The 25008-nt window shown below is 40.3% G+C and overlaps 1 protein-coding gene and 1 non-coding gene across 2 annotated transcripts; both read right to left on the bottom strand.

Annotated features, from left to right (window-relative positions):
• Positions 1-784: 784 nt before the first annotated feature.
• Positions 785-866, bottom strand: trnas-cga (transfer RNA serine (anticodon CGA)). The gene has a single exon. It is a non-coding gene; the product is annotated as a tRNA-Ser (tRNA).
• Positions 867-3934: 3068 nt separating this feature from the next.
• On the bottom strand, positions 3935-24222 carry cavin2a (caveolae associated protein 2a). The gene is made up of 2 exons (XM_028022898.1): positions 23579-24222; positions 3935-7128 (listed from the first exon to the last, which is right to left on the bottom strand). The coding sequence occupies exons 1-2, from the start codon at positions 24122-24124 to the stop codon at positions 6262-6264; spliced, it is 1413 nt and encodes a 470-aa protein (XP_027878699.1). The 5' UTR covers positions 24125-24222; the 3' UTR covers positions 3935-6261.
• Between the last annotated feature and the right edge of the window lie 786 nt (positions 24223-25008).

Genomic DNA, 25008 nt, shown 5'->3' with positions numbered 1-25008 from the left:
TTATACCGCTTGGACTGTACCATTATCCACTTAACAGGAGGGGGTTCAGTTCACCCGCACCGCAGCCCCAGATGAGTTCAAGAGGCGTGACGCTCTTAGGCATAGACATGAATACGCTCTTGGGGATGTACGTCAACGTGGCCGTCATATTTAAAGTGGCATTTGTAGCGACACAGGCAGAGGAACGTATTTTTATGTTTCGTTAAAACAAAACGTATTTTCTCGTTTTCATGACAAAGGCATGAATGAGCTCCCTTTGTTTCTTCAGTTTCCAAATATCTCGCGAGGTGTTGTCATTTAAGTGTTACAAGTTTAGTTTAAACGAGATAATATTTTCGTTTGAATTAAAATAAATAGTTTTATAACAATACTTAACACTGGTTATAACAAGTTTTATATTTCGTCAAAATAGGAAGATAGTAAATAATTTGAAAATAGTGTGTTTATTATCACTATTTCACTATATATCACTCTAAAGTTATTTAAATGTATCACTGCATATAAAAATGGTTCATTCTTGTTTCGAAGCAAGTTTATATTTGAAGTCAAGCAAATCTTGCCACTCACAGTAGGGTCACAGCTTTGTGTACTCCGGGTTTCAACGCGAGAACAGGATGCGAGATTTCAGCATGAGGAATCTTTATTAACGTTGTTACTCTCTAAAACAGCGCAGTAATGAGTTTAATCATTCGGGTGAGTTTTTGTCATTACGTCGAATATAAGCCAGAATGTGTTGTGAAAGCTTGTTGCAATTTAAATCCGACCGGAAAATCAAAAAGTGAATCGTCACGAACAGGATTCGAACCTGTGCGGGGAAACCCCATTGGATTTCGAGTCCAACGCCTTAACCTCTCGGCCACCGTGACAGTACATCCTATTGGCGTACGAGCCGGATATATCTACGATACCAGTTACTGGAATATAAGTGTGACTGGGATTGTTGTTTGATTGTGTGTGTAAATTCACTCGTTTCTGGCATTTACACAAATATTGGCGGCGAGGTGTAACGTAAGATGCGTAAGATGTAATGGGGTATTTCAAACACTAGAGGGAGACAAACACCATCCGAACGACGTCTATGTTGGGTAGAAAACGTTCACACGTTATTGTGTTTCCGCGTTGCAATCATAAACTTCAACGTGTTTTATGGGGGCTTTATACACCAAGGGAAAAGGAAGGAAGACATGTGGTTTTCAGTACTTTGTACAAATAATTTCAAATGCCGTTACAACTACGATCTCAGATTAGATAAAAAAAAGAATTTTCAAGCCTTTTCACAGATTCTCAACCAGATTTAGAGTCTAATTAACACATATACTTCAATCTAAACCATCCCGTTGCAGATGTGGCTGCAATATTGGCACAGTTGTCCTGCCAGTAGATGAATCTCCACTCCAGTCTCAAGTGAATAACAAGCTTTCTTTCAGGAATATTTAGTTCAAATCAACTCCACCTTCCTTGATCCGACTGAAGAAAAGTACACCTTATCATAACATTGCCACCACCATGTTTCACTGTGGACATGGTGTTCAGGGTGATGTGGCGTGTTAATTTTCCTCCGTATGTAGGAGTTTTAATGTTCATTTAATGAGAAACTGGCAAACCATGAATGATTAATGCTGTATAAGGACAAACTACTCATAATCCATCCATCCATCCATCCATCCATCCATTTTCTTACACCCTTGTCCCTAGTGGGGTCGGGAGGTGCTGGTGCCAGCTAACGTTCCGGGTGAGAATCTACCCATAATAAGCGGGTTAAATGGTCTCAGATAACATCTGAAAGGAGCTGAGAAGAGAGCAAAGATCTGCAGAGTCTTGTCTGTCTCATGTCTTTTTTTCCTGCTCATCTTTCTGCCAGAAGAAAGATGAGCAGAAGAGATGACAGATCGAGTCTTTAATTCCTCATTTGAGAAAAGGAGGGATAAATGTTTGTTCCTCTACATATAAATGCTGCAATTTCTGTCAATAAATGAGAAATGTTGTGCTTTGCATGCACCCTGATGTGTGATTTCTGCCTCAGCAAAAATATTAAATCATAGAGTCAAGGACTGTCAGGTAGATAATGCAGGATTAGTAATCTGGTTTTAGGCCAGAGGCTGTCAGGCTTGGGGACCACTTTTTTTTTTCTCTAGATATTCTAATATTGCAAGTGGAAGCAACAAATACACTGCAAAAACTCAACATTTTACCAAGTTTTTTTGTGTTTTCTAACGCAAATGTCTTAGTATACTTGAAATAAGAAAAGAAGTAACTTTGTAACAAGATGTAGGAGCCCGTTTGAGTCAATACCTCTGGTTCCACTGGCAGATTGTTCCACTTATAAAATCTCTCATTATAAGTTGAGGGTGTCCAAAGCGTGGGTCAGGGGCAATTTGTGGCCCTAATAACAATTATTTTTGGCCCCTGACTGCAGTTCATGAATGCTACAAATTTGGTTCTTCAGTGGGAACTTTTATATTGTTTTTAGCACAAGATGTTTTCTGACATTTGCTTTTAATGTCAGAAACTCTGTAACCTGGAAAAAGTTAGGAAACACTCTACCTTTTATTGAGATATAAAATTTGCCAGTTTAATTTTTTAAAGAGGATTTAAATAAAAATTCACAACAAAATTATTTTGTGTTTAAAGTGAGAAAAACAAAATGGCCACCAAGTTTTTTCATCTTCGGGTTGCAAAAGGTTTGGTCACCCCTGTTATAAGTTATATAATTACCAGTTTTTCATCAATATTAAGTAATTATTGACAAATAATTAGTTTGTCTCATTTCCAGTGCACCAAGATATTTGCACCAGAAACCAGACAAGAATAATTGTAAGATTTTGTGTTTTTGCAGTGCAGCCAGATGGTTTTAACTGATTTTGGTTCGTCCACCTGGTCAGTAGAAGGGAAATGTATTTTAGTGAAGCAACTCTTTCTAACCACCACTTAGCTAATGCTAATGTCCGCCTGAAGCTGAATAAAGTGCTGCATGAAGCAGTTGAGCAACTGAGCCGCTCCCTGGACCGTGACTCATCAGCGCCACACCTCTGCACATTCTGACGTTTCCTGCAGAAAATAAACCACAAAACGTCCATTTCAGTGTTATAAAATCTTTATTGATTTATGCAGGACTAAACTTTGCAAAGAAACAGCAGGAAGCGTGGCAGGGCAACATCTGTGAGGAGAAGATCTTTGGTTTAAGTGGCTAACAGAAAAAACAAGCATCCTAACAGCCCCTCTAACAGCTGATTTCACTTTCAGCAAATGACACAGAAAAAGATCATTTCAAAACAAAAGCTTTATTTATGCAAGCTAACACAGAATATATGCAAAAACCACAAAATATCAGGAGAATTTCTGAAGAAAAACATGATTGAAGTTTTAAAAAGACACAGTGAGCAGTTTAGAAGAAAATACATCAAATTATTTAGTGTTTTGTCCTTTTACACATCCCATAGATTGTTTCTGAAGTGATGCACCATATTTCTCATTTCCCAGATATTTTTAATCCCATCATGAGTAAAAGAGCAGAAACTATTCATCAGAATGAGCTTTGAATGACAATATTTTCAGTAAATACATCTCTGACTGAAAACTAATCTATTTAAAAAATAATAACAAGCAACCGGGCAAAATATCCAACAATAAAAGCAGTTAGTATATATTAGAATATGTAATATAAAAGTGTTTCATTTTTATCTGCTTTCAGGTGTAAACAAACATGAATACTTCTGCAATTCACTAAATATTTGTTTTTTACTCAGATACGCAAATATATCTCAAACAGTGTAAATCAATGACATAATTTATTTTAATTTTCCAATAATTTCACACAAATGAAGCATTCATATATATATATATATATATTCATTGAGGCTTGGTTTAAGTGGCTAGCAGAAAAAAAAAATATATATATACTGTATGTAATTGTGCAAAAACAATAAAATTAGCGTTAATCTTCCATAAAGACCTCAGGGATAACAGATTAGTAAATGCATGTTTTGCATAGTTAATATGGAGATGATACATTTAGATTTTTATTTATTTATTGTTTTTTAGGGGATTTATTCCATCCAGGATCAGCAGTTTATGTGCCTATAAGACAAGCTGCAACAGATTGTTGATCCCATAAAAACATGTCTATTCCCATGGTTCAATGCAAGCCTCAATGCAGAAAAACATTTTAAAAATCCTGCCTGAAATCACCCAGGGCGACTTCACGGTCCCTTCCAGCACCTGGAGAACTTTCCCACAGTTTCCAGCACACCTGTGGTTCTCCCTGAACCTCCACCAGTTTCAGACTGGGAGGCCAGGAGGATGAAATGTGCGCCAAGCAGAAACCGTCTGTCAAACCTGGGAATGCTTTCCTCCGCTTTTATCTGCTCTGTCTACCGTCCGGCAGCCGCTCAAACTCTGTAAGTTACCGTTAGAAACTTAGATGATTCCAATGTAAACTTTTGTTTTTATGCATTTGGAAATCTTTGATCTACAAGATGCAATCGATTAGAGTTAAACAGGAGACACATTCCGGGTGTGTTTTTACTCAGCAAACCCACTGGAATCCGTCCATACAGGTGAGCAATTACTCAGACCAGCTTGTGCAAGTCGAAGGCAGCGCAGCAGGATGCATGAGGCGTGGAAAATTTAATAAGCAGAAGCAATAATCATCCTGTTTTAGATGTAAATCTGTATTAAAATGAATCCACACCAAAGCAATGCAAAGCCGAGGTGGTAATGATGACAGTCAGCAAAGAAAAGTTCAGATTCCAGGCGATCTGCAGCAGCAAGTAGCAAAGATACGGAAAAACAACGGGGTCAAACATTATCATGATTCCTTGAACAGGCTAAGATAGAGATAAAACATATTAATTACTGTTTGTGTTTAAAATCATTCTTGGGTAATGGGATTTTACATCTTTGAAAAGCAGAAGTGGAGCCTCCCACACAACCAACAGGAATGCAGCAACTGGTTTCTGTATGGTGAGACAATAACAACCACTTGTTACTTCCAGCAGCCATTGTACAGCCCATACAGCGGTAAAACCAGCTGGTGCTCAGCTTAGGTTGCTAGGTAACGGGCGGAACTCGACTGGGGTTGCTAGGTAACGACAGAATGCCCGTGGAATGTGGCTTAAAAATCGGGAGGTTTGTGAAGCGTCTCTTTTTCCAGGCACCAAAAAATCTTAACTTACTGCCAGAAAACAGCTGACAGTAAGTTTTTCTCTGGGCGTTTTCTGTTTTTTTCTGGTTTCTCTCGGTGTTTTCTGGTTTTTCTCTCGGCGTTCTCTGGGTTGGATTGTTTTAGAATCAGTAGAAACCCAAACGGAAGAATAAAAACATGCAAAATTTGGATTTTTCAAAAATAGTTCTCCTTTAATTAAGCCACCAAGCTTTTGTGTAATGTTAGTTCTCCGAGTGTTGTTTTAATTTGCATTACATTAAGTCTGAAGTTTTGCTGGGTTTTTACAGTTTTTATATAAAGAAATGTTAAATGTATCTATTTTGATGGACATATTACCATCAGTAATATGTTACTATAGAAAGGTATTTAATCAAAACCCTTCTATAATTTTGTGAAAGGAAGTTATTTTCTGTTTAAAGAAACATTTTCCATAACTTTCTGACCCTAAAATCCTAAAACAAATAGAACTGTGACTTTAGTCAAATTAAATCCCAGGTTACTGCCACCAAACTTTAGCAATTCTCTCCCTTTATATACATTTTTAATGTTTTTAATAGTTTTTAGGTATTTCCCACACCCATCATATAGGAATAATTTACAGTTGTTCTTGTTTTGATAGTATAATATACTATTACTACAACATGGTGTTCTAAATCAGTTATAAGATCAGAAAATAAGAGGAAAACAGATTTACAATTGCTGGGTTGCAACAGAAGACGGTGGACGACCAGATTCACCGGTTGGGTAGGATCTGGAAATCCAGTAAACAACCTCAACAAGCCTACAAAGAGGAAGAAAAGGAAAAAAAACAACCCGTCTCATTGCAGCTCCGGCACAACCTGGCAACGCGCTGCCTCAGCAGGTTCTGTTTTTCTTTTTCACTTTCCAGGGAACAAAAGAGGCCGTTTTTCAGCGAGGAACCTCCTGCAGGAGGAAGACGGTTGCTCCAGCGCCCTGGAGATGTTGGTGATGTGGCCAACAAAATAACGGTGGATCCCGACCCGACAGCCAGGAGCGACGTTTGGATCTTCTGTAATCCTAGGAACTCAAAGACGAATAGAAGAGGAATCGGACTTGATGCTTTCAGCCGATTGGCATTAAGACACTTGCTCCACGGCGATCGTTTCTGTAATCTGGACTTCAGCCGCCACCTCAACGGGGCTTTTCTGCTTCTCTTGATCCTCCTCTTCCTCCTCCTCATCCTCACCAACATCTTCGTCATGCTCCGGAACCGCCAGGCCAGCCAGACCCTCGCCGTTGATCTCCGCCTCAACGCTGGAGGACTTCCCGTTGACGGACACCTCTGCCTGGATGGTTTCCGTCGTGGTCGGACTCAGGGTCTCCACCACCTCCTTCATCACCCCTTCCTGGATGTGAACCTCACCTGAGGGAATCTTACCACCCAGACCGGTCAGCGCAGGGATTTCCACATGGGTTTTTTCAACAGGGGAATTTATTTCTTGAGCGGGCGTATCCCCATCTCTGACCTTCTTTACGTTGAAGGTCATTGGGGAAATCTTGAAGGAGGAGGCCCTGGCAGTTGGAGACTTGGAGTGGCTCGGGGTGAAGCTCTTCTTGATCTTCTCGCGCTTCTCTGGAGGAACAATCTTGGAGGTGATCTGGTTTACCTTCTCGCCGATCTTGGCTTGTGTGAAGACCTTCTTTATGCTGTCGACCTTCTTCAGACTGGAGCGTTTGAACCGGTCAGACCTTCTTTCGAATTTGATGGGGGAGACATCGTACTCCAGGGAGTCGCCCTCGTCTCGTTGGGACGCAGCGCACGCCAGGTCGGGGTCGTCGTCTGAGGACAGACTGATCTTCTGGAGCATCTCTTCCTGAGTGTGGCTGCCTTCAATAGATCCTGTGATAGACGGAGCCGGCTGGATGGTGGACTCTGCGTCATACTGGCTTGGTACGGGAGTTTTGGGGGAGACCACCAAGTTGGCAGGGATCTCATTGTCTTCCTATTGGGGGACAGAAGAAAGAGATGGATGTTAAAGGAGATCGATTATGGTCCCTTGAACAGGTTAGGATAGGTTTATGGATGATACAAAACATGTTTTTTACACAAAATTAAGTTTTTAGTCGGGTGAGTCCTGCTTATTTTGAGCTGTTTAATGGCATCCTGTCACTTTAAATCCAAATAAGATGCTGCTGGCCTTCGTTCCAGCTGAACATTTACAATCACACAAACAGATGCACAATTATACAAATGTACATCTTTGAAAAGCAGAAGTGGAACCGTCTGCACAAAAAACAAGAATGCAGCAGGTGGTTTCTGGATGATAAGTCAGCAACAAAACTCGGTGTACAATGGCTGCTGGAGAACAGCAGCCATTGTACACCGCATACAGCAGTGAAACCAGCTGACCAACCATGCTGGAGCTCAGCTCGGTTTGCTAGGTAACGGGCAGAACTTGGGTGGGGTTGCTAGGTAACGGGCGGAACTCGGCTGGGGTTGCTACGTTACATTCAGGAGGTTTTTTAAGCGAATATAACAAAAATAACATTTCTGATCATGGCATCAGTTGTGTGTTTTATTTACCATCAATAACTGAAACTTATCCAGATGATAGATCAATGCCCACCCCTACTTTAAATATTACGTTTCAGTACATAAATCCCTTGAACATAAAGTTGAATATCTCTATAGTTAAGGCGGGTAATCTCTCTTTGACATTGTGGAAGAAACGTTGACTTTGTGTTTAATATGCTTTGGCATCCAGGCTCGGTCTGAACAGACCAGTCTCTACATGCCTTTCCCCTGAATTCTGAGAAATTTCACTCGTTTCTTTTGAAGGATTCCAACACGTCTCTATATCGCACAAACACACCATAAACAGAGACGAGCTTCATATCCACCATTTGACCGGCTGCCTGCTCATCTGTGCACAATCAGGAAATCAGAAGCATGCAGGCACCAACAGTCTTCTCCTCCAGTGGGGATGTATGAGCTCCCACTCCTTTCTCTGGCCGAGCCGGAGCGAGGGAAGAGCGGCGGTGCAGATCCAGCGGCTGACATACTCCAGTGAACATGTGAAATGCTCATAAACGAACAGTGGGAGGATCACCTGAGGTTCAGAAACCTGCTGTATTGTAAATTTCACTGGTTTATAGTCCACATCACATGTTTGGGTTAACTAACTGACCGATTCAGCTGGTTAACTGAGAGACCGGCCACATGACTCCCAGGATAAAAGGTCAGACTAAATGGAAACAAAGTTTAACTTTAATCTGGATTTCACTTCCATCAGGACTGAAAGTTAGAGATTATAGAAACATTTTACAGTAAAAACGAAATAAAAAACACATGGATGGATGAACAGATGGATGAATGTCTTAGTTAAAAGATAATGTCTGATTCTATTTCAGTCTTTTCCAGGCCTGGAGAATCCTTAACCTGAGTCATGGAATCGACCTTCACTGGGTTCATGTCACAGAAATTCACCAAACTTTCAGATCCAACGTTTTTTTTCTCCTGAAATTCCTTCATCCAGAATCCAAAAAGAACTTTCCAAACCTCCAGAAACATTTAACCCAGCCTCTCTACACCATTTCTGTTTTTATTTCTTCACAGTAAATCCATCTGCTTGGTGGGAAAAATGAAAGAACCGAAACTTTAACCCCGTTCCTCGTTAGGTGATGCAACCTGCATGGACGGACAGAAAGCATGCCTGCATTTCAAAGAATGCCTGGCAGCTGGTGAGACATTCCCAAAGTGCTCCCAGCATGTTTACAGACCAGGATGACTCATTTATTCATCAACGTTTGTTCTTACCTGCACCTTATAAACATTTAAAAAATAAAAATGCGCGCACACTGCGGCCTGTTTTTAAAGCGCTGGTATCTCCTGGCCGGAGCTAAAAAAAAAAAATCCAGCTATGAATCAAGGCTCCGGTGTGGGCCAGGCATGTGAGATATCTCCCAGGTAAAGAGAATAAATCTGTCAGCGTGTTCTGAAGACGGGGCCAACCCAAACCCGGAGAACAGCCGTGAGTTATTAACAGGAGAAAGAACAATAAAAGCTTTAGGAGGAAACTTGGTTTAGTCAGATAACTCCAGCAATGTAAAAAAATCTGGTCCAATCTGATATGTTGTTTTGTAATTTAAGAACCAAGCCAGCTAAAACATCCTGAAACATTAATTTCTGGGTTTTAACCAATAAATCTCTTTTTCTCTTGGTATTCACAGCTGCCGCAAAACAGTTGAAATCCACAAAAACCTGATTTTATTTTCTAAAAACACTCATAACTATGTTTTTATAGTACTTCTAAACACCAAATATACATTAATATACATTAATACACACAGTGGAAACTATGTTAGCATTGGAAGCTAACAACAACAGTGTTCCGTTTTCCCGCTCCAGAAAGAACGGCCAATCAGCATCAAGGAGAATAAATGGCACTCCTCGATTGGCTGCCTTCCAAATGCCAGACCAAATCTGCCCAAAAACAGATAAAACCCACAAATATTTTATTTTTTTCCTCAAACTGTTTACGGTTAGCATCAGGCTCAAAACATTTTCTCAAGTATATTAAAATGGTTTGTAACAAAGACGATAAGATGCTTCATTTTCACTTTAAACAACCATTCATTAGCTTTCAAATTGTTTTGATTTCATATTAGCTCCTGCTAATATTGCTAGCTATAGCTAATGGTGTTAATGCTAACTAATGGTGCTAGCTTCTATTAACGGTATTAGATACTGCTAATGGTGTTTGCCCTAGCTAATTCTGTTAGCTTTAGCTAGTAGACTTAGAGCCCTCAAAAAGTGTTATCTCCAACTAACAGTCTTAGTGTAAATTAAGTTAAGTTCAGTTCTAGCTCTAGCTAATGGAGTTAGATGTTGCTAAAGTACCAACTCTGGTGTTAGTACCGACTAAAACCATTAGTTAGTACTAACTAACTAATGGTTCTAACTAATGGTTAGTTAGTACTAACTAAAAGTTATTGCTAAACATTAGTTAGAACTAATGGAACTAACACTGTTAGCTCCATTACTTCTAACTAACTAACACTAACATAGCGCTAACTATTACTTAGCGCTAACTAATAGTTGTTTAGTGCTATTAGTTAGAAGTTAGTTAGAAGAGCGGCTTTCTGCTCTTTGGCTAATCAACCTCGCTCTCGTTGCTAAAACAAATGGTGTTAGCATTGATCCTGCTAATACCATTAGTTGGCTCAATGGTATTATATCCTGCTAATAGTGTTAGCTTTAGCCAATGTGTTAGCTTTAGCTAATGGTGTTAGATCCTATTAAAGGTGTTAATGTTAGCTAATGTTTTAGCTCCTGTTTGTGTTATTGGATCCTGCTAATGGTGTTTGCGCTAGCTAATGGACTTAACTTGTGCTAAAAGTGTTAGCTCAAGCTAATCTAGTAAACAGTAGTTGATTATATTTGTTTGTTTCAGTGAAAACTAGTCAGTTTTTCTCAGTCCAGATGTTTTGTAGGCTGTCCTGATCAGCCTCCATCATCTTAACGTCTTTGTTTTGTTTGAATCCACTACAACCTTAAATTAAGCAAATACTTTTAGAAATAGATTTTTAAAAGACTTTTGAAAACAGAACTTTTAATTGGCCTTGACCGCAGCTATCTGTCCGTCTGTTCTTTCTACAGTTGGACACAGTGCAGCTCCAGCCACACAGCGGAAACGTCCGATAGTCATCAAAAACAAACAGTCACATAATTAAAAGTCAGGATATTTTTAGGCTGTAAAGAAAAAGCAGGAAACTGGCCTGGAGGAGAATGTTATGTTTTCAGCTTTTCTCCTTTTATACAGCGGATAAAATTAGATTTGAACAGATTTTTCCTCAATAAATATTTTTCTATTTACATGAAATTCACACAAAACGTTGGAAACAATCCAAGCAATCCACAAATATAAAGGAAATTAAATTAATTTAACCGGCTGTAAGTCAGGATTGGTTTTAATCAGCTCCACTCTAACAGGTTATTATGAGGGAAACAGTTTATTTTGCTTTCCTGCAGAAGGATGATAAGAACTTCACCGGTGTCTGGTGGAACCGCCTGTCCAGGGAACCTCAGTCCAGACATGTTGGACTCTGACTGGATCAGGTTTGTTCACAAAGAAAAGCTCCTGGGAGCAGAAACTGAAACTGCAATAGAGTATTAAAATAAATCCATATTTTAAGAATAACGTCATGATAATACCAGATTAAAGTTGCAATAGTAGAATAAATCTGAATAATATGTGAATAAAATTGTAATACAAAGATATTTGTAATATTACAAGAATGTAGTCATACAAATACTTCAATAAAGTCGTAATAATAAGACAATAAAGTAACGATAATATGAGAATAATGTAGCAATAATACGGTAAGTCGTATTACTGTATTAAATTGTAACTATATAAGAATAAATTCTCAGTAATACAAGATTAAAGTGAGGAGAATAAAGTCGTAATCCAAGAATAAAACTGTAATAATCCAAGAATAAAACTGTAATAATACGAGAATAAAACTGTAATAATACGAGAATAAAACTGTAATAATACGAGAATAAAACTGTAATAATACGAGAATAAAACTGTAATAATACGAGAATAAAACTGTAATAATACGAGAATAAAGTACCGTACAACTTTATTCTTTTGTTTTTACAATGTTATTCTGGTAATTAATATTTTTCATACTGTGGCTCTAAAACTCTATTTTAGGTAAACAAATCCAAACTTCGTCCACTTAAAGGTCGACTTCCTGTAGACAACCTGCTGGTTTTCCTTCAGCCCGTTTTCAGCTGTTTAAACAACTAAACTGTAGAAACGAACTTGACCCCAGTTTGACCTTCCATAGTTTTGGAAGAAACGCCACAAACAGCCTTTTCCTCAGAACCATGTGACCCAGGACCGACTGTTCGCTTTCTGATGTTCTCCTGGGAACCTCGTCAATTATCCTCTGAGGACGGACTCATTAGTGACGACGCAGTGTGTCTGTCAGACACAGGCTTTTGTTTAAAGAAAGAAACTCTTTCAGAAGAGCAGAAAAACAACGATAATCCAGGCTGACAGCAGAGAGCAGCACGGTTACGCAACCTGGTGTTTATCAGCTGCATAGTACAATTAGCATCTAATGGCTAGCTTGTAAACGGACGCTCATCAGGGTGTGGCTCAGTGGATTCACCTTTCAGATAAAGGGCCATTCATGTAACTGTACACCTTTAATTTAGCTGTTTTCAGCTGAAACATCTATTTTAAATGAGCAGGTGTGTGAAGGAAGGAGAGCAACAGCAGCCGCTTCGCTTCCATCACTGATCAATTAGTCTGGAAGATAATCAAACCTGATCAAATCCAAATCAAACTTTTGAAAATAACTCCAGTCTGCTCTAAACTGATACCAAATATATTATGTAGCAAATTAGTTTAGCATATTCAAAACAAATAAGGAAAAACGAGCAAAAGAGAGAAAGTAATCAAGAATGAAAGAAACAAGGACAGAAATAAAGAAATACCAAACAATTATTTAAAGGCAAAGATTTTTTTTGTAAACGTAACCGAATCAAATGTTGGGCTAACAAATTTTGTTTGCAAAAATTTGTTTGTAATCATAAATCAAAACGATGCACCTCAACTCCTGCCGTTGGGCTGGACGTCCGGAGTCCAATCGGAAGTTTCAACCCTAAAACACAAAATCCAAGATGGCCGCCGCATATATATATAAGTCCAGAAATTCAGGTTCATACTCAGAAATACATGATCCATCTCAAACTGGACCAACAACCATTTAATTCACTAATTCAAGTCCACAGTTTCATATTTCTAGTTGCTTTTTTTCCTTCAGATTTTGAAGTTCATGAAGTTTCACATCAAATCAATCAAAATGTCCAGCTGCTGTTCACAGACAGCTGTATCCAGAAAGTTGAGTGGAAGGACAAAGTATGAGCCACCACACACCAGCGTATTTAAAAGTATAGTTGGACTATAACTGTTAAATTCTTTATTGGTTCTATGTTTTGGGTTTTCTTTAGCTGCATCAAAGAATCAATAAGGAAATTAAAACTTCACACGTGTCTAAATAATCTGTGTTACACACGAGTTTAACCTTTACGGCTCAGGCAGCCAAACAGACAAACGTTCTGTTGATGTTTTTATTTGCTGCCTTTTAGTAAGAACCAGACAGACAGGAAGCTTTAAATGAAACAGAAAGAACGGCTGGGCGGACATCTTTCTTTCCTTTCACCGTAAGTCACTCTCTGACTCCGCCCGTCTGTAACGCGACCCGGGTCATCCAACGCTCCAACCAGAACCTTCAGCAGGAACAACGGCTGCAGCGCCTCCTGAAACCAGACCGACCGTGAAAATCTCCCCTCATCTGCAAACGTTTTGACCAGAACCATCTGTGGACACGGGAAGGAAGCAGGAAGGAAGTGGAAATCTGGGATTTGTCTTTAGAGCAGAACAAACACGATAAGCTCCGTGCACACGGAAAAACACAAAAAAACACGGGAAAAACACGGAAAAACACAAAAAAACACGGAAAAACATGGAAAAACACGGAAAAACACAAAAAAACACGGGAAAAACACGGAAAAACACAAAAAAACACGGAAAAACATGGAAAAACACGGAAAAACACAAAAAAACACGGGAAAAACACGGAAAAACACAAAAAACACGGAAAAACATGGAAAAACACGGAAAAACACAAAAAAACACGGGAAAAACACGGAAAAACACACACAAAAAAACGGAAAAACATGGAAAAATAAGAAAAAATTGGGAAAAACACGGAATACGCTCCAATGTATGCAAAACGTTCTGAACCAGGCGCCATTTCTCTAATAGCTCAGGGGTATGCAAACTTTTGGTCACTGCTTCAAAATTACTTGTGTGCCAAAAAATAAATAAATAAAAATCAAGTTAAAAAAAAGGATATAAATTTATTTTCAGGACTTGGGTCATTTTTTTCCCTGTGCTTATTATATTTAGCAAAGTTTTAAAAAAAATACAACAGTAGCTCAAAAAACTTGTTTTTTCTAGTTATTATAAAAACCTGGTTATAAAGAAATTAAGACTTCATCAAAAATAATAAGTCAATAAAGTTATATTCCAAGAGAAATGTCATAATAGTACAAAAACAAAGTGATAATATTACTTTATTAATAAAATAAAGTTAAAATACTACAAGGATAAAGTTGCATTATTCCGACTTTATTTTTGTATCATCCTGATTTTATTCTCGTATTTTTTATTTTTTTTAGTGCGGTCCTAATGCTCTGTTGTAAGTTTTATTATTAATCAAATAATTTTTTCCTTAACAGAGCAGCTCTGAGTGACGCCTTGTGAAGAAAACCAGAAACTTCAGTCCTGAAACTGTAAACGAGACGAATCGCCTCCCAGAGACTCGTGACGTCACGACGTCACGCCGTCACGACGTCACGGCGACCTGCTCAGTTAATGACCCCGAGTCTCTGGAAATGAGGAAACTGGCGAGTTCATCGGCCTTTCTGCGTCGCCATCACGCAACACGGCGGCCTATTCAAGCCCGTCGCCATGGTGACGCCATGGCGATGTAATCTTGGAGCAAACCATTATTTTACATATCCGGATCGTGATGTTTAACTTTCTGTGACATCAGAGTAACGTGAAGCTGCAGCTGTTGGAGTTTTTATCGCTTTAACTTCCTGATCAGCATCACAAAGGTTTCACAGCTGGTTTAAAATCTTTTTCTTTGTCAGGAATGATGGAAAAACGTTTTCCGGAGTTCCGCGTCAACATTCCTCCACATTTCCAGTTCAATACGTCAGTAAGCCGCAGTGCAGACCCATTCTTTTTCATATCAACCGTTGTTTGATAAGAGCAAAGCAGAGATAATGTTGGACAATGCTTTTGGCTTCAGGGCAAGATGGCCGCCGCAAAAGTCCAGGAAGTTATTATTGTTCGTTTTTAATGTTTCAGACGGAAGTAAAAGGAAAACCAGCAGAAAGCTGATTGTGTTTCCCTTCCTGACAGGAACGCCGAGGCTCCGGGGAACCAATCAGAGGAACGAGATTCACACTCAGAGTTGAGCAGGAACTTTGTCAATGTTTGTGTTTGGATGAACTCATTGAATCGGCTCTGACTTTCTAAAGCTACAAACCAAACAAACAAAACTCCTTCAGTGACAAACTGCTGCGTCCGAGGCGCACAAAGCAGCGTTAAGGCAGATCCTTCCTCCAGCAGCTGGGACTCATTTCTGCTGGTATTTCCACATCTTTTAGTTTCATCTACTGTAAATAAGTACTAAGGTGGTGGAGTACTAAAGTGATGGAGTACTAAAGTGATGGAGTACTAAGGCGGTGGAGTACTAAGGTGGTGGAGTACTAAAGTGATGGAGTACTAAAGTGATGGAGTACTAAGGTGATGGAGTACTAAGGTGATGGAGTACTAAGGTGGTGGAGTACTAAGGTGGTGGAGTACTAAGGTGGTGGAGTACTAATGTGGTGGAGTACTAAGGTGGTGGAGTACTAAGGTGGTGGAGTACTAATGTGGTGGAGTACTAAGGTGGTGGAGTACTAAAGTGATGGAGTACTAAAGTGATGGAGTACTAAGGTGGTGGAGTACTAATGTGGTGGAGTACTAAGGTGGTGGAGTACTAAAGTGATGGAGTACTAAAGTGATGGAGTACTAAAGTGATGGAGTACTAAGGTGGTGGAGTACTAAGGTGGTGGAGTACTAAGGTGGTGGAGTACTAAGGTGATGGAGTACTAAAGTGATGGAGTACTAAGGTGGTGGAGTACTAAGGTGGTGGAGTACTAAGGTGGTGGAGTACTAAAGTGATGGAGTACTAAAGTGATGGAGTACTAAGGTGGTGGAGTACTAAGGTGGTGGAGTACTAAGGTGGTGGAGTACTAAAGTGATGGAGTACTAAAGTGATGGAGTACTAAAGTGATGGAGTACTAATGTGATGGAGTACAAGAACAAAGTCATAATATTAAAAGAAAGAATCTGAATAATAGAATAAAATCGTAAAACAAAGTCATGATAAACAAGAATAAATTTATAATTTACAAGAATAAAGTTGGAATAATACCATAAAAACGTCAAATAAAAATAAAGTCGGAATATTGTGAAAAAAGTCGTAAAAATACAAGAATAAAGTTGTACAACAAAAAGTCATATTATGAAAATTAAGCCATTATAATGCGAGAAAAAGTCATGTGAAAATAAACTTATATTATTACTACTTTACTTTTGTATTATAAGAATGAAGTTCTATGACAATGTCAGAATATTACCAGAAAAAGTTGCTATTTCAGTAGAATTCAGTGGTAATTTTATGATAACAAGAAAAACTTAAAATGAGACATGTTGAGTCTTATGAAGCTATATTTTGGTTTTATTAATACTTCAGATTTTAACACATCATTAAATTATTTTCTGCATCAGGATTTCAAACGATTGAGCAACAACTGAATCTGCAGACCTGCTGCTCATGACTATCAAAGCTTTTCTCTCATTAAAAAACTTTTCCTAATAATTTTATGACCTTCTTCAGGGAACATTGTTACTTTATTTTTAATAAAGCGGCTTTTGTAAAGTTTATAAAGATGATCCTCAGTTCCACATTCCTTGGATCAGCAGATATCTGAAGTATGTTTCAGTTTGAATGTTTCTGAACGTTATTCTTTAATTTGTTTGTTAAAACTTTTTTATATTTGTGTGAACCTACATGCTGCTGCCTTATTTTCCTCTCTGTGGGACAATAAAGGACATTTTCTTCTATAAACTGTTTTAATCGGGTCTCTATTAGAACCATCTACTGGAACCTAGCAAGGGTGTACTTACTTTTTATAAGATTTTAACAGTATTAATTATATTATTTTAATAGATAATGATGGTTTTTGAATCTGTTTTATGTTTTTGTTCACTTGAGTTTCAAATTAAATGCATTTTTTAACCTGGTAAAAATCACAATCATGTGAATGTCCAAGAATTAAAAGAGGGTGCACTTACTTATTTTGCATGACTGTATGATATGATATCAAGCCAACTATTTTAGTTTGTTAAATTCTGTTTCTGTTGACATTTAACTTGTGTTGTGGAAAAAATAACTTTAACAAGAGTTTGGATGAGAAGAAATAAGAAATTTATTAAAACCTTGCAAGGTGAGAACAGAAATAAAGAGTCAGTCAGTCAGTCAGTCAGTCAGTCAGTCAGCTCTGACCAACAGTGGATCTGGCTTCCTTTTATAGGTTCTGGTCAGAGAAGAGAGACTTGATTGGACGAGAGATGTCCAATCAAGTGTCTCTTGTGTTGATTGGACAAGACAAGAAGTGTTGTCCATCTGTGTGGGCAAGACCAACACAGATGGTCTTACCATTTGTCTGTTGTTAAGGAAAGAGGGTTGTTCTTTCATGCTAATGAGGGCAGATAAGTTCTGGGTTGGGGAATTAACACTTAGTCTCCAGGATCAAGAAGCTTCTGCTGTTACATGACACTGCAGAGGTCAATCTGAGAGCAGCTTGACCGATCTCATGATGAGACCATGTAGAAAAACCTAAAGCAGAAGAGAATGGTGAGGAGCACATTATAAAATTTTCCATTACACTGGATGTGAACCAGAAGAGGGCAAACGGGTGCGGACGTGGGTTCAACCAGCCTCGTTAACGAGTTAATACCAGAGCTAAAACCAGAGACATGCAAACTATGAGCCGCCCAAAACAAAGACGCTCTGTTCCCGGTGGAACAAGCTGCTTCACAGCGTTAATGCATCCCCGTTTCTACTGTAATTAAAATGTAAAAAACGGCTCCTTCTCAGAAAGCTGGAGTCCTCACTGCAAAACGTTGGACGTCTGCAGAGGAAGTTCTCCCAGGCTCTGTGTCATTCTCAGGTCTTCTCTGTGTAATTCAAGCTGGAGTGGAACTAGAAGAATCTGCAGCTATAAACTTGCATTTGCCTCCAAGACTGAAACAGTTGAGCCGACTGGTCAAACCTGAATGCAGGAAGGCTCGTCTGCACGCATACAGTCTGCAAATTTCCCCAAACTTTCCTCTTAATGCTGCTGTCATCACAAGAGAAATGCAGCTCATACAATATATTCTTTTTTCCTTTCTTTGTTTCTCTGCTCATCATTTTTCCTTCTCTATATTTATCCTCAGCTCTGCGTTGTGCCGTAAACCCAGAGGATTATCCGAGGAATGAACCCCAAAGGGAAAGAAAGAATGATAACAGAGCAGGAACGTAGTTGGTAAACAAACTTCATTGTTCATTTGGAGAGCACGCCTTAACAGGCTGAGAACTCACTTTAACAAGGAGAACAGGTTTATTCCCGCTACAAATACACAAACATATAGAAAAAAGTGCAGGAAAGTCACTTTTTCTGCTCTGATGGCACATTTACAACTTTTTGTTTTACATCAAATCTGCAATTTTAACCTAAAATAAGTCACTAGAAGCATGTGAGCACCCTGAAACAAGTTATATATCACCATGAGGAACATGAAACAAACGGAGGCTGTAGCCTGCCTGCTGCAGCCTGCTGCAGCCTGCTGCAGCCTGCTGCAGCCCGTGGAGGAGGATCCGATTCCCACACAACGTCTGCACCATCTGCACCACGCAGCAGAAGCACAGACTGTTTCCACACAACTATTTCAGCTTCACAGGTACAAAGGCACCAATCTGATGCAAGAGAAAATTACTATAAATCCCCCTAAAGGCCAAACTTCACTATCTTTGTCTTTTCACAAGAAAAATATCAAACTCTGAGTTAAAAGCAAAGAAGATTGAAGAAACGGGTTATGCAGAATAATTTTACTGTGATCACTGAACTGGAGGTCACATCCTGAGAAATCTGGTTGGTTTTATCTTTTTATTTTTTAACCTTTTTTAGTTTATAAATGCATCAAGCGAACAGAGTAAAAGGTTAGGGTTAGAGAGTGATGCTTTGATGCAAAAGGGAGGATAAAGTTTTAATCTTTTAATTACAAGTTGGATTTAAAACTAATCTATGAAGGAATTTGGAGCACATTTTTTATTTTATGTTACGTGCAATTAAAAAGTTCAAACAGTCGAGTTTCTTCGAAAGAAAATCTGAATCTTGTCTAATGAAAAACCGTCACCTTCATGTTTATTGAAGAAATTTCCATGATGGCATTTGAAGCCCATTTCACCCTGGAAGTCTGCAGACGCTGCAGCATCAATTTGTGCAAAACTTGGCAACATCAAAGTCCTCTAACAGAGAACCCACACCAACAGCTCCTTCACTTGATCTGAATCACTTCTTCAGTTTATTGACTGGTTACATTTTCTGTTGGTTTGAGGGTTTTTCAAGCTCAAGCTTACAGCAGTCACCTGGTAGCTGTGCCAAGCCACATTCACAACCTAAACTAACCACTAGAGTTCATTTGGAAACGTACCAAGACCATCTCATCCAGACGGTTGTTTTCATTCTGACCCAAACGAGACGCAATGATGAAGAAAACAAACCAGAGTTTGTTTTAAATGGACTAAACCAGAATATCCTCAGTTTGAGGCAGAGAACCAAACCTTTGAACGTCCTTTAAGGAGTAAATCTACCCAATGAAGCATTCTTATCACTTGTTTAAAAAGTTTTCTTTTCTGGAAGAAAATGCAACTAATGTGGAACCAAACATGCTTCACCATCATGTTAGGACATTAAATCCAACAGCGACAAGTAAAAGTTTGACCAACAGGCCTTTTCAACTCCACTACTTAAAGACAATGAATGGAATTTATGAATTTCTTCCTCTGTATTGGAGGCTGACTTGAGTGAAAAGATTAAACAAAGAGGGAAAAACAGGCTTTACTTCCTTCTCTCTGAAGCTGGATTTAGCAACAACCTTTGATTAAGTGTTGATGCACAAAGCATCATGACGGTTGGTAACAAAGCAAACAAGAACAATGACAGGAGCTTTATCTGTCAGTGCAAACCTCTGAACTTTCCCTCCCAAGAGGTTTTTACTTCTAATCGAGCCTCTCGCTCTGATTAAATTCAATCTGGCATCCTGGATCTTCTGAGAAATAAACAGCGACAGGAAAAGTTATGATCGGCTTAGAAATAAATTACTTCTGTTGCAGGAAATGAAATTTATGCAGACTGAGGCAGGAAAGCACAATAAGGTAAACAAGCCAGTACAGCGCAGCAGTAATTAAGACCTCATTAATGACTTAGCAGAGCGGGAGACATCTTTGTCCAACTGGAGCGGGTATGGACCTCCCCGTTTCCACCTCAGCTGTCGCATACAGGAGCATGACTGTTTGGGATCAATCAGGAAGCGCTCCGGCCCTCCGCTGATATCCAATGGCCTCTGTGGTTTGAGTTTGGCAACAGATAAGTGTTATCAAAGCTCGCAGGGAATCGGAACAGGTGGTGGAACAAAAGATGAGGGCAAAAACTGAGCTACATCAAAGCAAAAGCTAAATTGAGGAAGCAAAATCTGACGTTAGGGGCAGCAGGAAACAATGGGTGCCAATTAGAATCAAGAATAAAAAGGAAAAAAGAAAAATAGTTGCACTCTATTCTATCAGTCCTCCCTCCCCTCAGGCACAGTGAGACTCTTTTACAACCGCAGTAACTGCTGCACCTCTGAATTTTTGCAACTTTTAAAATTTTTAACACAAAGTTATGTTGGGTTGCTAGTGGATTGCTGTAGCGCCCCTACCACCAGGCATAGCTAATTTTCTGGTGGAAACCCTGCAAAAGCTAAACTGAGGAAGCAGAATCTGACATTAGGGGCAGCAGAAAATGATGGGTGCCAATTAGAGTAAAGAACACAAAGGAAAGGAACACAGGGCTGCTCTCTGTTCCTTCAATCCTCCCTCCCCTTGGGCACAGCAAGGCTCTCTTACAACCGCAGTAACTGCTTACACCTGACCATCAAACGGCATTGCTGCATGCACGCACATGCAGGTACTTGGCCTTACTGCATCCGTATGCAGACACCGCATGCTCGGCTCACAGAAATTAAACCGAGGCCGAGCAGCTTAAAAAACAACCAGAGAGGAGAAAAACCGATAGACCTGCAGACCGGCTTAAACAGGTTAAGGTTCTTGGCACCTGCTGCATTTGAACAACAGAGCCTCAGTACCTGGGAAACCAGATAACAACGGCGGTAAAGAGCTCTCTGTGGCTCTGCCTGAGTCAACAATGCCCCTCTCCTTCTTTTACATGACACACACACACATTCAACAGGATAAAAATCCATGCTGACTCCTAGTAAACCGGCCCATATCAGGTTTTATGGCTTTAGTGGCGACTACTGAATGACCAGAGGAACTTTTTAGGATTTTTATTTTTCCAGATCAGTGACTTTTACCTCCACAGGTGAAAGGAAACAGCTGAAGCTGAATATCCCGTCTAAACCCAGGAGTGTGTGTGAACGCCTGCTGCAGCCTGTAAGCAGATCCAGGCAGAGTCAGCGTCTAAAGCAATCCTCTATTATCTCCTGCAGCTCCGTTCTCAGACACACCCTACTTTTCTGGAGCACAGGGACAAGCTGTGTGGGTGTGGGTGTTGCTGGGCCCTTAAACTTGTGAATACTGGGATCATGTTGTTCACCTCTGCAGTTGTTGGTCGGAGGTCCCGTCAGGCGAGTTTCAGGCGAAAACGTGCAAAGCTTTGGACACACACATCCTGAACACACCCACGACTCCAGGCAAATAGGGATGCAAATGGGACTCAAACAGAGCAACATGTGTACCAACGAGAACCAAATCGCTTTGAAGTTACTCTTTATAACTTAAGAACGATTTCCTTAAAAATCGATTACATTCAAAATGAAAACCGACAAACTGTTCCCACTTTACTTCTGCAACAACCAAAAGAAATCACAACCAAGCGGATCTGACTCTGTCCTTCAACGTCATGAATGAGTTGAAATCTGATTCATGAGATTTCAGCAGAAAACAATGAGACGTGGTTGTTTTGAGGGAAAATCTTGAACCCAGGACTGCTTTAGCCGAGCTCTGGATGCTCAAAAACGTAATTTTTATGAACCATTTCAGAGATCTTGTATAGTTTTTTTTTTTTTTTTGCATTAATAGGGGAAAACATGCCTGTTTAAAACAACATGTCAAGAACCTTAACCACTGAAAACAGATTGGAGCTGACAATCACATACTTTACTACAGTACGATTAAAAACAGGTACAAATGTTTGACCCAACATCGGACCAGATGCTGGAACATAACAAACCACAAATAGCAGAACTCTCCAAATACTTGAGACTCCATCTAAAAATGCTTACAGCTGCCAGTCTTAACAGTTCAAACACCAAACACACCTTAATGTGCATTAATAGTGGACGCCATCTTGGCACGACTGCAATGAAACTGGTAAGAATGTAAATATAAACTCTAGAATTTTATAAAATTAGTTTGCTGAATGTAGCTGATTAATGCCCTGCGACAGACTGGCGACCTGTCCAGGGTGTACCCCGCCTCTCGCCTGCAATGTAGCTGGAGATGGGCACCAGCACCCTCCCGGCCCCATTAGGGACAAAGGGAGAACAGAAAATGGATGGATGTAGCTGATTAAAAACAGGATCATGTGTGGAAACCATTGAAAGCCTGTACTGTTGTGTCCTGAACTCAAATTAAGTCATAAACTGACTTTCCTTACAACATTTGATCAAATTGTTTTTAAAAAAGGTAATAAATGTTCGAGTCTCACAACTTGATCTGATATGAGCAAAGGCGATCGACCAAAATATGAGAGAATTTAACAGGTTGAGAAATAAAATATAATAAAAAATACACATGATAGTAGCCGATTATTTAAATATTTGGTTCTGCATTTAAAGCTGCAGTATGTAACTTTTTTTTTTAAGTTAAATTTTTTTGACATATTTGTTAAAATTGTTTCAATGTCAGAACAGTTTGTTATGAGACTATTTGTGAAAAGATTTGTTTTCTCCATTTCCTCTTGGAGCAACTATTCCTATCTGAAGAAAAAACAACCAATCAGAGCCAGGAGGCGGGTCTTAGCGCTGTCAATCATCCTCATGTTTGCTGCTAGTGTATGGTGAAGCTAATTAGCCTTAGCGCTCATGGCAGACTATGTCGAGGTAATGATTGACAGCACTAAGCCCCGCCTCCTGGCTCTGATTGGTTGTTTCTAGTTGGCACTGAGAGAAGACAGAGGAGCTCGATCTGTACACTAATTATCTGTCACAACAGGATGACAGTTTCACCAAACATGTAAAAAATGTTAAAATTCATAAAAGTTGAAGCAGCTGTTTGACCAAAACTCCCAGCAGTTTCATGATTCATCATGACAGCTCAGACTAAAACAACAACCTGACTGCCATCGGAGTAATCACCAGGTCTGCTGTTTTAAATAGATCTCAGAAACCGCAGTCCTCCATAATAACCTGCTGCAGTTTCACAGGTTCTGCCTCTCAAATGGCGCAAACTGAATGTTTTGGTGCAGCTTTTTTTAAACCGACTAACCTGGAAGATGAGCACTTTGAAGTTGTTCCTCTTCAGCAGGTGGTTGTGGTTGGCCTCCAGCTTCCTCACCTGCACCGCCTGCCTGTCCAGACGCTCCTTCACCTCCTTCACGTTGCCGTTGACTTTGCGGGAGCGCTCCAGCAGCTTGTTGACGCTGTTTGCGGTGGACAGGTGGGTCTTGGAGAGGCGCACCACGTCGCTCTGCACCACCCGCACGGCGCCCTCCAAGTCGGACTGCCGCTGCTCCATCCTCTGCTGGTTCTCCTGCACCGTCTCCGTCATGTTCATCAGCTTCTGCAGCAGCGCCACCACCGTGATGGCGCTCACCTGGCCGGGCGGGGAGGGCGGGGAGGGCGCGGAGGGGCTCAGGGACCCCCGCAGGCTGAGCCGATTCAGGGTCCCGGTGGGGGTCGGGGAGCAGGGGGCGGAGGACGGGCTGATCTGCAGCTCCGTGTTGTTGGGCTGCAGCTGTGGGAGGGTGTGGGTGCTGCCAGATACACTGACCGACACGCTGCCGGGCTCTGCGTGGGACCCTTCGTCTTCCATGGCTCCTGAACTCAAACAGTTCCTCTGCAGAGGGGTGGGAGGTTGCTGTCACTCTGCCGGGCTCCGCAGCGACTGCAGGCGGGCTGAGGAGCTCCTTGGAGTGGGTTCGGCCTCCACGCCCCTTTCTGACACGCACAAACACGCCGTGAACTTTTCAAACACCTCCCCTGCGGGCTGAAAGGAGGGGCCGCGTTGCTAAGGGAGACGAGCAGGCCGAGCCCTGCTGCTGCCGGAGAGGAAATCCAGACCGACTGATGGGAGTTCCGGCTCCGTTTGGGATCCTGGCTCCATGGATCGGCTCACCTAAAAGAACCGGTTCTTTTGAGTCACAAACGGCTCTTCAGTCACTTTTCTAATATAGATATAGGAGATGTAAGACGGAGTGTTAGAGTCATTGTAGATAGATTAAAAAAAAGGAGTAAATTTCCGCCAAAAAATTAAAACATTTTTAGATTAATCTCAGAACTTTTCTAGGAAAAACAAGATAATTTCTGAGACACTAAAGATAAAAATTTGCTAGAAAAAACTCCAAAGTTTTGAGATTAATCTCAGAAAGATTCAAGTTTGTTGGCGGATATTTACTACGCCTTTTTTTTTTTTCTCCGAAGAGTTTTTGCGGCGCTAGTGGCGCGTATTTTTTCGACAGTAGGCAGACAGGAAGCAGGGTGAGGAGACATGCTGCAAAGGTCGTCGGGACCGGGAGTCCACGTCGAGGACGGAGGCCTCCAAACGTGGGGCGTGCTAACCCGCTGCACCACCACAGCACCCCTCTAACATCTACAACGGCCCTAATACGTCACCATGTTGTCGTGACCGAATAATCACATACACATTTACACACATACAGTTTTATAAACTTTCATTTGATTAAAGTTCAGCATCTA

Source organism: Xiphophorus couchianus, chromosome 7 (genome assembly GCF_001444195.1).
Source record: "Xiphophorus couchianus chromosome 7, X_couchianus-1.0, whole genome shotgun sequence".
Taxonomy (NCBI): domain Eukaryota; kingdom Metazoa; phylum Chordata; class Actinopteri; order Cyprinodontiformes; family Poeciliidae; genus Xiphophorus; species Xiphophorus couchianus.
Note: the sequence above shows the minus strand (reverse complement) of the source record. Positions and strands in the feature narration are given on the sequence as shown.